The sequence below is a fragment of the Thunnus albacares genome, chromosome 10 (assembly GCF_914725855.1).
Source record: "Thunnus albacares chromosome 10, fThuAlb1.1, whole genome shotgun sequence".
NCBI lineage: Eukaryota > Metazoa > Chordata > Actinopteri > Scombriformes > Scombridae > Thunnus > Thunnus albacares.
The window spans coordinates 20,041,373-20,056,004 of record NC_058115.1 but is presented as its reverse complement, the minus strand read 5'-3'; the positions used below and the strand labels follow the sequence as shown (position 1 = coordinate 20,056,004).

The 14,632-nt window shown below is 44.9% G+C and overlaps 2 protein-coding genes across 2 annotated transcripts in view; one reads left to right on the top strand and one right to left on the bottom strand.

Annotated features, from left to right (window-relative positions):
* Positions 1 to 14,632, top strand: part of mrpl11 (mitochondrial ribosomal protein L11) — a 45,246-nt gene that overhangs the window by 20,039 nt on the left and 10,575 nt on the right. Inside the window, exon 3 of the mRNA XM_044364170.1 lies at positions 14,252 to 14,347. Within this exon, the coding sequence (XP_044220105.1) occupies positions 14,252 to 14,347 (96 nt within the window). The remainder of the gene's footprint in view (positions 1 to 14,251; positions 14,348 to 14,632) is intronic.
* On the bottom strand, positions 3,213 to 9,102 carry tmem265 (transmembrane protein 265). The gene is made up of 2 exons (XM_044364169.1): positions 7,713 to 9,102; positions 3,213 to 4,919 (listed from the first exon to the last, which is right to left on the bottom strand). Exon 2 carries the CDS (start codon positions 4,915 to 4,917, stop codon positions 3,853 to 3,855), a length of 1,065 nt encoding a protein of 354 aa, XP_044220104.1. The 5' UTR covers positions 4,918 to 4,919; positions 7,713 to 9,102; the 3' UTR covers positions 3,213 to 3,852.

Genomic DNA, 14,632 nt, shown 5'->3' with positions numbered 1-14,632 from the left:
GGTGGTCATTTGCCGAGCCGGCTTTCTGTGCAGTCGATCCTTTTAGTATAATAGAAATATGAGAAGTTGCCCAACAGGGAGTGCGTGGGTTTGAAATTTCACCATGAATGAAAAGTGCGGTACAAATTAAATGTATTATTATTTATTTATTTATTTATTAAATGTAGAGTAAGCGGAGGAGTAGGAGATGAAAGAAAGCGGGTAGGCGGGAGTCGGTGCTGTGTGCTACACTGGTTATCCCTCTGTGGTTTTCCTTAAAAGTCTCTCTGAACTGGAGAGAAATTCCCCACAGAAACTTTAAATGAATTTCCTTTTGGCTGGCTGAGTGTGTACATTAGTCCCAAAACACCATGTAAATATTAGGGGTGTAACGGTACACAAAATTCACGGTTCGGTATGTAGCTCGGTTTTTGGGGGCCATGGTTCGGTACAATTTCGGTACAGCAGAAAAAAAAAAAAGTAGAAAATAATATTTTGATCCTATATTTTGAAAAATGCAAACATCCAACAATGGCTCCTTGGTTAAAACTATTACTGCAACAGTTTAGTTGTGATGCAGTGGCAGCAAATTTGTTAATAGTCGTTGCGAATGGCTTCACTCAAAGCGGACCATCACAGAGAGGGGAGGGGGATGAGGGGGACATGATGTCGTTTAAATACGGAGATAACAGCACATATTTTAATAATAATGACGGCAGCAACACTACGACATGAGCATGGGTAACCAGGGTAACCAGGCTAACTTAGATAAGCTGGCTAGCATACATTCATTAGCATGCTACAGCTAAGTGGTGCACTGTCAAAATGTTCTGGATGGAACTGAAGTGCTATAATTATTGTTCCACATGTCGGAGTAAGTGGACTATTCAACTATTTTGACAATAATTCTTTGGGTCACAGAGCATACTGAACTGAGGAAAGTCGCAAACCGAACATCCTGTTCAGAATGAACGCACAAACCGTTACAGTATACATACTCCGAGTAAATATAGCCTGTAAATCAAGTAGAAAGCAGTAAGAATAAGCTCTTTCATTTTGACAAATAGCCTCAATTTCAATTAATAGCACTATTAAAGCTCAGAGGAGAGGCCGACGGATGCAGTCAGAGCCGCTGTGAGCAAAGAGCCAGTTCACTCTGAAACACATCACACACACTTACTACAACTCTTGACATGCACAACCCATCGCATCAAGACTTCTCTCTCTTTCAGCATTAGAGGCAGACAACAAGACAGCACACTCAAGGATTACTGTGAGAGGATCCGAGCTGATGGGGCCGCTGGCATAATTGTGATAAATGACGGCCTTTCGTCAGAGTGCCGCTCTGTGAAGCAAAGAGCAGGCTCCTCTGGCTTGAATGTGGGGGGGGGGGGGGCTTCCATTCACTTCACCAGTCCCAGCATCAGAAAAACATAAAAACATGCAGTTTTCTGAATTGGGGTTGATTGACTTTTAATATAGGGGGAGGGTTTGCAAGTATGAGGCAGTTATTTGTCCCTAAAGCCTCCTGCTTTTTTCCTTTTGTGTGGGTGACAGGCTGCCAATAACGCTCCTACATAATAGCCAATGAACTGTCAACACCAGGCAAGTATGAAACACTTTATTAGTTTGCACTCTGTCCTGGAGGTGTAGCTGACAACAGCTGTGGAATAACTTCACAGTATACACATGGCGTATGTCCAAGTTTCACACGGTACACATAATGTGTGCACCTCAGAGGCTGGTAGCTCCATGGGGAAACAAGGCACTTGACTGTACTGTACATCCTCTACACCTGCTGCTCTATAACCCATAATCCCATGACGCCCACATACTACCACACCCACAGCTTGATAATTTTGTGAATGAAAGGCTTCATTCATCCAAGTGGAAAAAAGAGATTTTTAGGGCTTGACAGGACAGTTTCTTTCTTCTTTTTGGAAAATAACTGACAGAGAATTTGAGACAATTACAGACAATAGAAGACAGCAAAACATGACTTTTAAATGTGTTGTCAAACTGTAAAGGGATTACTTACATTGGTGTTCTGTTTTTGTAAACAATGTAGTAAAATAGACCTATATTTTGTGTTACAACAGGATTAAGATGACGCAAAATGCTTATTGCCAATCTTTAAAGGATGAAATAATAGTCAGGTGCCCATATGAACATTTATGCAGGTTTTGCTTGCTATAATCATTCCTCCTGTTCATACCGACTATTAGAAGATCCCTTAATAAAATCCAAAATCCACAGTCCTCATTTTGAGCAAAAAATTGAAGTTTATCTTAAGTTAACAGAAACTTCAGCAGTCTGAGTTAGTCAAATAAAGTGGATATCTCCCACAGTTACAGTCTTTTTAGCATCAAATTCCCTCTTTGTGTTTCCTCTGACAGTGTTTCCCTGCTGAGCTGCGGTGGCAGTATAGTAACAAAAAGATGGACTTTGGCACTAAAAAGACTGTAACGTTGAAAGATATCTACTTGACTTTACTATTTTGGATGACTAAAGCTTCACATTAGCTTCAGATAAACTTTTTAATACATTTTTGCACAAAAGGAGGATTTTTTCCTCCCATCACTTACATTGAAATTGCATCAGGAAGGGATCTCTTAATGGTCAGTATGAAGAGAAAGAAAAACATGTCACTGTTCACTATAGGCACCTGACTATTGTTTTAGACAGATGTGAAAAATTGTGAGACTATCCTTTAAGCCCTACCATTGAAAGATTTTACTTATGCAAAAACAAACAGTTGGCGTCTTGAGTTATGCACATTTTGTTGTGGTAAATCTCTATCAGATAGAAACATCAACAGCAAAAGTAGTCCTGAAATGTATGTGAAGGTTCAACATACATTTCTTAAATACGGACTAAATAAACTTAATATCCAGTTCTTTGTTAAAATCAAATCAAATATCTGTCATATCTGAAACAGTTTGGTGTGTGTGGGCCAAGGTTGGCCGATCATCAAGTCCATGAGTCTGCAGGATTTCACTGCAACCATACACCACAGTGACTGATTCCTCTGATTAACATTTTCTGCCAGACAAATAAGTGATATCAGCCAATGTTGCGTTTGGTTGGAATGAATATCAGGAATGAAAAGACTAGACTCTGCACTGAAATACCGGAGCGCAGTGAAGTGTGTGGGTTTTTATTGGTAGATGGCTTTTGAATCATGGGTCTGTGGCACTGAAGGAAAAAATAAATCTCTCCTCTACCTTTTAAAAAAAAAAAAAAAAAATGTTGCTTTTTAAAGTTCCCTGTAAAGTGAGCGAGAAAATGTACGCTAAAGGTCATCCTTGGTATTTTTGTATCTAATGTCAGGGAGAATGTTGATTTAATTTTTCAACAAACTAGATGTACTGACCTCAAATTTAACAAATAAATGAACCAAAGCGATGTTCCTACACAGATACATGTACATGGAGCGGTATCGGATAGGTAGCAAGCAATCAGAACTTAAAAAAAAAAAAACACTCAAACTACAACCTCAAGACGACGTGTGCAGGACAGAATTCAACAAATATGTGGCAGTTAGAGCGATTGTGCCGAGATTTAACATAGGAATTAACACTACTAGACTTCAAAAGACATTTCTGGAATATTCTTTACACTCTGACAGATGTGTTCAGTGTCCAATTCAAAAATACACACCCACAAATCACAGCGATGCATTCAGAGTTATTCTTAGCACAACAAAATGTGCAGAAAGCCAAGCTTGCCAAATGCATTTCCACAGCACTGCGTTATACCCATCACTGATATCTGCTTGGATGTGATACTGGCTTGGCTTGTCCAAGTTTTGAGTGTGTGTGTGTGTGTGCATGCGTTTGTGCGTGCTTGCTTGGTCAGAGTGTGTGAAACTCTCTAGAGTTCATGGGAGATGAAAGAGGGTCCTAAGGGTGTCTCTGTGGGCTCCAGGCTGACGTGGGAGAGAGTGTGGCTTTGGGAGCGAGAGAGTGTGTGATAGTGAGAGGGAGGGGCTTTGCCCTGAGCCTGGCCCTCTCCCTGCTCTGAGCTCTGGCTTGGCACGGTCGAGTCTGCTGGTTCTGCTCCAGCTGCAGCCCCAGCTCCCCCAGCAGCGCGTTCCTGCTTGTGTCTCTCCCAGGCTGAGCTCAGCTTCACAGCCAGAGCCAGCAGGTTTTTCCCCAGGAACACAGTGGAGACTCGAGGGTCCCTGTACCACAGCATGCCTGTGCCCCTTAAGGCCAGGGTGAAGATGTTGATAGTGACCAAGCTGAGCCAAGGGTACAAAGCCTCCTTACGGGGCCCCCTCTGTCCTGGCAATCCGGTGGCCCCCAGCTCTGTGAGGGCCACACATGGCAGCAGCAGCAGGAGGGCGTAGCAGTAAAAGAAAACCAGGCCCTCGGCCCAGATGGGCAGCCTCTCCTCAGAGGTGCCCCCTGTCGCTACTGCGCCCCCTCCTTGGGCTTCCCACAGCCCCGCCTGCAGGTCCAGCACATCCAGCAGGTCGACCACCACCCACAGGAGCCGGCCCCGAACCTCCTGCTTCCTGCGCTGCGGCGTCATGTGGTCAGCTCCTGTCAGGATCAGAAACAAGGAGGGCAGGCAGATGGACAGCAGCAGCGTCAAGGTTTTCCTGGCCAGCGGGTCAGGCGGCCGGCGCTCCTGCCTGTAGTTATGGCAGACGAAGAAGAGCTTAAGCTGGAGCAGGGACAGGAACAGGAACCAGAGCGCATTGGCAAAACCGCGGCGTGGCGACCGCGCCTCTGACACCACTCCGGCTGACACAAAGCGCAGCGCGAGAAGGAAGCCCACATCTCCTAGCAACACCGCCGCACACTGCCACACACTAGGTCCGGGAATACCACGAGCCCCCAGCATGCTCTGCTCCAGCAGGTAGAGGTCCACCACTGCCATCGTGCTCACCGTGACCAGGGTTGATACGCACACCTGGGGCGTGGGCACCATGCCTGAAAGAGACATGCACACATGCACAGTGAGAAATCTGTTGCATTCATACTCTGCTCACGTTGCTCCTCACACTGCCATCTGTCCCCTCAAAACAGATACATTTCCAGGATAAAGGATGTGTTTTTTGTTTTGTTTTTTTTTCTTTTTTCAGCATTAATCCAAAACCAGATGTAAAATAGTTTAATGCTTGTTGCTATGGTTAAAGACATTTGCTGCCTAGTAAGCAGTGAATGCCCTTCATCTTTGGCCAGAGTTACATCTACTCTGGCTGCTCAAGCTGAGAAGCCTGTTAAATTGGCTTTTTTTCTCTGCAGCTCTTTCAATTAAATAGTCTTCATTTTCCATAAAGGTCCTAACATTACTCCTTTTTGATTCTGAGATATTCCCAAGCTTTCTGTTACTTTTTTTCTTTTTATTGTTGTTGTTTCTATTCTTTTTTGTACTCACCTTATCCATTATTAATTAATTTCACTGAGGCGCAGCTAGGTACCCTGTCAAAGCCTTTTCTTTGCCTCTATAGTCTGCTGTGTTTATTCTCATACTGTGCTGCAGTCTTTAATCATCGCAGATTCCCCTCTCATTTCAGATGAATATTGATAACTTGCTATTTGTTCAGAGATGTGTTTGACTTGTGTCTTTGTGTACATACTGTGTATGTTTGGGTGAGCACATGCAGGCAATGCTAATTTTGTTGCAGCTCATATCTCAGCGGCGGACACTATAAACCTCACTATTGATCTCAGCGTGAGAAATGATCATTGAGTTTACAGTGTAATCGAACCAACGTCTCTTTATCGTATTTAGCTCAAAAGCTCAGCACAGACCACTGTTATCTGCTCAGCACCCACCCGGGGGTGTCAACCCCTCAACTGGATCGATGACATTATAATATAAAATCATTACCGGCTCAGATGTGTCGTAATGGCAACAGTTGAGCGTGATCGAGCGAGAGATTGTCAGCGTGATTGCGGCCTCTGAGAAAAGTCTGCCAGTGAAAAATGTGTATTGATATGTTGCCGATGGAAGACACATCACTTCCCTCACTGCAAGACTAACAGGAGCTCTGCCATCTCCTCAGTGCTGTCTGAATCATTCAAGAGGGCTGAGGAACTCTACTGAGTAAAAAAAGGGGGCTTGAGTGTGTGTGAGAGAGAGAGAATGAGCATAAGACTGCAAGTGAAAGATTAATAGGCCCTTTGGCTTTCTACATGCTTAATAAAGTGTTACTGCATGATGGTAATAGTTCATAAATAAGCTCAGGGGGAGAGTGGGTGAAAGTGATGAAGAGGAAAAGACTCAAATGCAGATACAAAGTGACTTCCACCCACTTACATGAAGACATGCATTACATGAGCCAGCTTGGCCTGGATGAATCCAAATGTATTCATCAACCAGGGTATTGAAATATCACAGACATTAGGGTTTGTTCTGAAACAGATGAATCAAAGAGATGAGGAAGGGAACGATCTCGACTGATTAATCCGCTCGGAGGCATGGTGGGAGGACAGGCGTGGATCATGCCAGCATTCGTAATATCTGATTGTCTGTGAAGCCTTTTGTCTCCCCGCTTGCTGCAACTTGATCGTCATTCCTCCAAAATTGAATAAATTCCACCAAGCCGCAGATTGAGAGGATATTGGAATTTAAATTTGTTTTTTTCTCTTTCTCAGGGTTACTAACCCGATCTGCAGGGTAGACTGAGAAGTTTACAGCCACTGTTGCGGCTGGATTTTTTTTCTCTCTCTCTCTCGAGGTCGTGCTTCTCAAGTTATTCCACCTGCACCTTAAATTTCACCCTGGAAGTCTCCCTGTCAGCCTGTGTTTGTGTTTTGACTCCCTGTCAACGGCGTGTAATATATTCTGTTCTGAGTGAGAGACAGGGATGACAGCCCCATGTGTCCACTCAGCTCATCAATAATGACCAAATTCATCTTCCCCCCTGTCTGGGAAGTGACACTACCGTTGACAAGGTGAGGCAACCTATTTTGTTGTAAGCATGAGTAACGGCATGTAATAGTGTGCAGGTGAAATATTTGTTTCCATCTTTAAACGTGTGTTCTCTTTTTGCAGTGGAAATCAATTTTTCTTTCATTTTATCGTGTGTGACACTAGTGCACATGGAGGGAGAGCCATGTGCACCAGCATCTAAGTAATCATCCGAACAAGCTCAGAGATACAGCGAGGGGGGGGCGGTGGGGGGGGGGGGGGGGTTGCCACTTGCTTTTTGTTCTCTAGAATAGATGGGGGTGATTTCCAGGTGGACAGAAATCCATGTAGAGCAAAGATTAATTCGCCTACACGCACAGTTTATCTCCACACACACAAGAGCTCCAGATTCTATCAAAGACCTCGCATCTAAACAAGATCCCTCATAAGTTATCACAGGTGGCACTCAGGCACCAAGGGCACCAGGATAACATCTATGCCATTAAACTAAGTAATTAATAGAGAAGCAAGCAGTGCAATCCCTGATAATGCATTGCGGAATAAATCCTCTCTCCAGACCTAAATCCACACGACTAAAACATCTGTTGATTTATCAGGTAGCAACCCAAGTGTTTGCCGGAGGCAAGAGTTGTTTTTTTTTTTTTGTTTTTTTTTTTTCTTGAAATGTGGTTATCATCAGCTGCCCAGCATGCAGTGCTGTTGTGCGACGTCTTGCATCCTCCGGCAATTTTAACAGTCTCTATTAAGCCGCTTCTCTGCAACACCTGTTTCATAACTGGCCTATTAACAGCAGGTAGTGTAGATTTAACCGTGCATGGCTGGTAGTAAAGTGAAGCTTTAGTTACCCAAACCATTCGTCTTGCACTTTGGCTCGATGCTCCTGGCTCGATTTACAGCAAGTGATGTGTTCTTCTTTTCGAGTGGAAGCGCTGTCGATAAAGTCTCTTTTTATTGTCGCTGATGAGCCGGGCTCGGTGATAAAGTCTTATTGTTACAGTCCGGGTGTTTGTATACAGTCAGGCTCCATGAGAGGGTTTTTCTCGAGGCTGTAAGAGAGGGAAGTCATCGCCGCTGCCACGCCGAGCAGACCCGAGTTTGTAGGAACAAAAAGAAAAAACCGGCTCATACTTATCGAGATTTGCTCCTGTGTGTAGATCTGGCATGGTAAGATACCTCCATCCCTCGACTGGCTTTGCCGGATGGCTCCGCGGGTAATGCAGGAGGAGGAGGGGGGGGGCTCGATCTGGATCTGAATCTGTCACCTCCCGCAGTGTCTGGGTCTGCGGTTGTCGGTTATCTTTTGACACAGCAGCGGGGCAGAGAGCGGTGCAGAGCTGCTGCTGCTGCTGCTGCTGCTCGGTCGGGCTCCGGCTGTGTGCTGAGCAGCTGGGAAGTCAGTCAGAAGTGGAGCAGAAGCAGGAGAAGAAGAAGAAGAAGAAGAAGAAGAAGCTGCGACGACGCGGAATGCTTCAAGTGGAGAAGAAGATGGCTCATGAGAGAGGAGGCAGAGCCGTGCAACAGCGAGAGGAGACCGAGGGGAAACTCACTCACTCACTCTCTCACTCACTGGCGCTCAGTCCGACTTTGGTTGTGGTGTTAATTTGTAAGCAGGTTACGTGCTCCAGCACAGACCTCCCACCCTCCTCAGTTTCTCCTCCTCCATCAGCTGTGGAAGTTTAGGTGGAAGATGCTATGAATATTTGAGAGCACCCAGTTACAGTATACTCATTGGTTATGGTAATCATGATGATGCCGCTTGCCAGAAGATTAGTTGCATTGTTTGGGAGCAGGCTCGATACCTTAGGCTATTTATTCATTAGTCATTCATTATTTAGTATGTGTTCCGCTCGTGGTAATGCACAGCTCCAGAAAAGGAAAAAAAAAGGGAGACTCATGATCAAAACACAACTCAATTTACACATTCTGTGACCGAAAAGGAGCAAGGAGAAGAAAATGTTATTTTGCCTGCATCTTATTTAAAATATAAATAAATATTAATAGATGGTCTGTCAATTACACTTCCTTTGCTTGGATTAAGAGCGAAGGAAGTAGAGCGAAAGATGCTTGTAGTCTGTAGACACATTTAGAGCTCAGAAGGCAGATGTTACAACTTTAATTAGTCCTCCTTCTGTCTACTTACTGTCTTAGTCACACAAGGAAATCATCCCTCTGTTGTAGATTAACTCATTACAGCCGGCTTACCGCATACTTAAACAGAAGGATTGAGAATTTCTGAGACAGATCTGGTCAAAAAATAAATCTTTTTGGAAACAGTTGAAAAGAGGGGCCGGCTGCTTCCCCCTCCTCCCATTCGAGAATTTAATTTTGGTTCCTTTGTTGGGAGCAGATGCATTTTTTTTTTTTTATGAATTTCGTAGCATCACCTTGTCCTCAAGGTCCTGCTCCTTCAAGTGTATCTGTAGGGATTCCCGTCTGCAGCTTTTGCAAAGGCTCGACTCCCTTCATTCTGTGGCTCTCAGTGTGCTGGGTTCATTTTAGAGTGAGAGGTTTAATCAGACTGGTGAGAAAGGGGATGAAGAGTCATCTTTCTTGTCAGATTCAGCTATGCGCTCCACTGGCTTCCAAGAGAAGAGAGATTTTCCATTTTCCTCACTTCTGTGTGGAGCTTTTTTTTTTTTTTTTTGGTTCTTCTTCACTCGTTTCCTCATGTTTATCCCATTCTCTCCTCCATACTGCTACTATCTCCTTTTCTTTTTTTTTTTTTTTGGTTCCCTGTGGGTGTGGTTGAAGGTCACTCTGCACACTGGCTGACTTTCAGGATGGAGGGAGGGAGGGAGGGAAGGCAGGAAAAAGGACAGTGGGAAGAGTGAGAATAGCAGAGGAGGGCGAGGGGCAGCCAGGCGGCCAGGCTGTCCACAATATTGTGCAGTCATCACTTTTTTGCTTCAGATATGATTGGGGAAGTTTGGAAGGACACATGGGGTTATAGACTGTCCAAGAATGCTAAAGGCGTCAACAGTGCACCATGCTCCACGTCAGACCTGAGGCTGACCTCCACAAGCACTGCAAACATGAAGGATTCAGTCGCTTCACCTTCCTCGTCTCTGTACTTGCTCTCTGTGTCATCTCAGAGTATGAGGCTTGAATTAAACATCACCTTTAGTAGGCAAAAGGTACCGTCATCCCTCTGACTCTATTACAAACTTACTCAGCAAAGCTTTGTTAAAATATTGCTATGAGTTGTTGTTGCAGAGTATGTTGTTTCCAGGCTGCTTCCACCTCTGACTCTCTGTTTCTGTTTGTCCTCCACTTGTCAGTGTATGCTGTGATTTTTCAGTCATCTCCAGCGTGGAGTCTCAGCTGCCTGCAGTTCAGGCTCCTGTGTTTCTGCTGCAGCCTCCACACGTGATTAATCATGTGAAGTGGCGAAAAGCACAACACTGTCAAGACTCTGAGGGGGACCTAATGGAGTTGAAAATCGAATGTTTTGTCGTGATGCAATCCATTTTGTTCCACCGTCGCCTGCTCGCTTTCACAATGCCCTCAAACAGGAAATTCTTCTTCTTGGGCCAGGTACAAACAAATTGTGAAGGCTCTGTCTATTTTAAGCAAAGACCCAGACAGTAGAAACTGTGTTGAGAAGTTTTGGCTTGTTTTGGTCATTCTGAAGATGAGTGGTTTGCCGCACTCATGCCCGTTTGAGCAGCAGTCCTCAGTTCTTTTTATGCGGGGCTGTATATTGGCCTCAGCACAGTTCACTGGAGGCTGGGGGTGAAAATCGTTTTCATTTTCCACTTTTAAGACTAATCCAGTCATTCCAGAGTGGAAAATCAAGTAAAATGCACGTCCAGCGTGAACTCAATTTATTCTGTGCTGTTTGCTGTGTGCGGCAGTGCCTAAACTGACCCGCTGTTCAGCCTGTCTGGCGGCGGCCACTCTCAGTTACCCCCTTTGCAGGGCTGGCGGGCTGCAGCTGAGGGGGTTCAACATGAAACCTAATCAGCTGTATGACGCCACAATGAGGCTGGATGTGATAAAATGCCAACACGGGAGCAGATTAAATGAACAAGGTAATGAAGGTAATGAATGAGAGTGTTTCACACTGAAGAGTTTAATTAACCTCGCCTCCCATCAGCCTCTCTTCACTGTAACACCTTCGTCACCGCATCGCAGCCCTCCTTCGTGTAGACCGCCCAGGGGCAATTTATCCGGTGGCCTTGCATGCCAGGGGCAATTAATCCTGCCTCCTGCCCCAAGGCCTTACCCCTATGTCTCTGTCCTTTATCTCCATGTTTGCCACGCTTCCTTAAGCACAACACTTCTCTTGACCTGCTCTCTCTCCTATCTCTTCCTCTCTCTCCACCTCCTCCTCCTCTTCTTTTCTCTTTCACTCTCCTGCATTTCTTTTTTTTTTTTTTTCTCTCCATTTTTCTCTCAGATGCAGAGACACCTGCGACCGCACGCAGCGCACACTTCCTCACCGTCAGCAGTCCCTGGCAGCTTAATATGCACACATACACACTCTTCAACTGATAGTCTTGTCAGATTGAAACAAGATTGAAATGAGGCTGAAGTATTCATACATAAACATACACACACACACTCGCCCATATTCATGAGGACCTCCCGCGGCCTTCGCTTTACTTCTCTCCCGTCATTCACCTCGGTCAAACAAACCTCCTCCTCATTGTTCAAATATTGACCACGATCACTGCCCACATTCTGACAACTTTAATACACCTCAGCTGTCTCTCTCTCTCTCTTTCCCATTCTTGTCGCTCCTCTCCTCCCATCAGGTTTCCTCCCCTCTACGCACACACACTCACACACCATCATGCCACACTAGTGCTACATCTTGTTAAAAAGAGTTAGTGAAGCTGAAAAGCCAATCACATTAACACGGAGGGAGTGTCAAAAAAGACTGCAGAGAATATGGTGGAAGGGTCAAATCAAATGGACACTTCTCAGATTTTAATTGCAAATGCCTAATTGCTCCCATAATTATGAGTAATAAGACTCTGCTGCGCCGATCTTGAATGGATCATATAGCAATTACTCACCACTGTCGCTGCTGGTTTTTGACGGCAAGCAATATCTTCGTAGATTAGCGTTTAATCCCGGTGCCCAGGATCTCAGAAGTCTTTGAAGATGTGTGGCTGAATGTCCTCGTCCACAGCCAGTGTGGAAGGCCCCGCCTTGGGTGATGGGCTGCAGCCATTTTATACTGGAGAGCGCCCGGCTCTAATCAGTCATGGTGAAGGAGAGAGGATTTATCCAGCAGCTCGGACTCGAGGATGATTAGATGCTCAGATCCAGTGAGCGGGGTTAGCGATTTGGCCAGGCCATGAATGTTACTGTTCCAGTTTTCTTCTTTCTGATGAATGTCATGGGACGCTGGAGGAGCCAACCTTGAACCTTGCTTGCATGGCACACCAGCCCCCCCGCAACATTTAAAGACTCTGATTGCAATTATCAACATGGTCCAATCGCTGTAATTACTGCAGTTAAACTATTAAATAGCCAGAGGCCAAAATAAAACTTGCTCATGCTGTCATCTTCAGAGGTTGAGGTGCCTGAACTCTTGTGGAACAGCTTAATTAAAATATGATTACCTGTCTCTGGTGCATATTTAATTGTGTGCAGAGCTCAGGGCAAACTGTGTGCTGTCCCCGAGTGGGCCATGTCTCTCCTCCTCAGGCCAATCTTTCTCTTATTTGCCACTCTTTAGCCTTTTTTTTCATTGTTTGTTCAAGCCCTATTAGCAGCAAAGGACTGTCTGGTCAGGGAGGCCCTGTGAAGTCTTTGCCTCCATCTATCTTTAGCACATTCGCTCTTCTGTCTGCATAATGTCTCGCTGTTCGTGCTTAAGCACATTTTAGAAGCATCAGGCATTATCTCTGGCTGGTCAGGAAGGCCTTTTCATGGCATTGTGTGGCATGAAAGGGCCGTCTGAGTCGGTGGGAAAGATCATTATCCGAGACGGGCTGAACAGAAGGAAAGGAATGGCAGCTGAATGTGTGAGGCAGAGCCCGAGGGTTTTCTTTGACTCATACCCAACATCACAGCCTTTATATTAATCCATATTTAATTAGACTTTCCCTCAGTGCTCCCTCCCTGCTTGTTTACCCTTGCTATGTTGTTTTATGGGAAGTGGTGGGAGGGAAGGCCACGGGTAGAAGGTAGCAAGGTTGACATGGGATTACTATTAATAAGCATGAGAGGGGAGGGAAGGTAGAGCCTAGCGAGGGGCCCCAGGGACGTAGCTGGGTTTCATTTCATTAGTAGGATATTGTAATTCAAATAGCACCCATCAGCTCTGAAACAATAACCTGCGTCGACTCTTGTGACATGTGGAAATTTCAATCTGTTTGTTGTTATTGTGTTAGCGGATGCACAGTAACTCCAGTGAGTAATGAGTAGCATTTCAGACACTAATGAAGTAGTGGCGTTGTGTAGATCCAGAGACTGATTAGCATTCATCAGGTGCTTTTGAAGCCTTTAGTGGAAATGATGTTGGGAGAACTTTCTGCTCCGTTAAGTTCAAATAAATGTCTTCCCCGTCCTGTCATTGGAGAACGTCTCAGGATGACTGACTTTTCATCAGATGCATTATTAGGATCAGAGGGCTGTGCTCTGCTCAGTCTGCTCCGTCGTGGAGCAATAGAAGCTCATGAGTCCATTAAACTGTGTATAAAAGCCCTTTTTTTTCATTCCCTCATTTCAGAAATGAACATTTCAATCAGCGTGTTGCCTTGGGGAAAGGATAGCGGGTGAAGGTCAGTGTAAATTTCAGCAGTAATAATTAGATTCTTTATTAGTCTTTGCTACTGAATTCATCTCCAAAGAGGAATGGTGCAAAGGAGCAGCGTTGGCCGGGCGTTGACTTAATGTCACCCATCCATTTTGCTTTCGCTCTGGTTGGCCTCGCAGGAGCTGGAAAATGGGAGGCTCATTCATCACTGGGTTTCTCTGGCTTTGGGCACAAACATGCATTCAGTCATAGCTCGAGTGACAGACATACATAAACACTTTTGTCTGGAACAACAGAAAAGCTGCACACACACACACACACACACACACAGACGCATTTCAGTGTGAATATAACAAGAAAAAACTAGCATGAAGTATAAAAATGTCTCCACCAAAATGTTATGGCATATAAACACACTTCGGCTAGTCACATATATATCCAGTCAGGCGCCCATTCCCCCGAGCCGTTCATGTGTGCAAATAAAGTCAGACCCCTCTGAAGCTTTGTGATTGATTGACTGACATCAGTTCAGGCATCTGTATTCTGGCAGCACAAGTGTGACACGAGTGACGTTCAGCTGAAATGTTTGCGAGCTCAGACTCCTCATACATTTTAAAGCAATCCACGCATCAATTTCTTTTTTTCCCATGTTTATTTTCTCTTCCCATCCAGAGAGGAATCCCTATCGGACAGTTCTGCAAGGACTTCAACGAGAAAACAAAGGAGCTGAAGGAGGGCATCCCACTCCCAGTCAAGATCAACGTGAAGGTGCGTGTGTGTGCGGCTCGTTGTGGGGGTCTTGCTAACCCTCCCCTGACCCTTCACACTTAGTACACCTCTCTCCTTCAACTGTAGTTAATTCCACTAGCTGCATAACATTACCAGAGCACTTCCATTATTCATACTCTACCAATAAAGTAAGCCTTTCCATTTGTATTCATTAATGAAGCAATACCCAGAGGAACTTAGAGTCAAGAAGCATTAAGTGCATGCAGGAGATGTGAATTACTCAGAAAAGAGCTTGTAGTTATTTGTTGTTTTTTTTTTACCCAC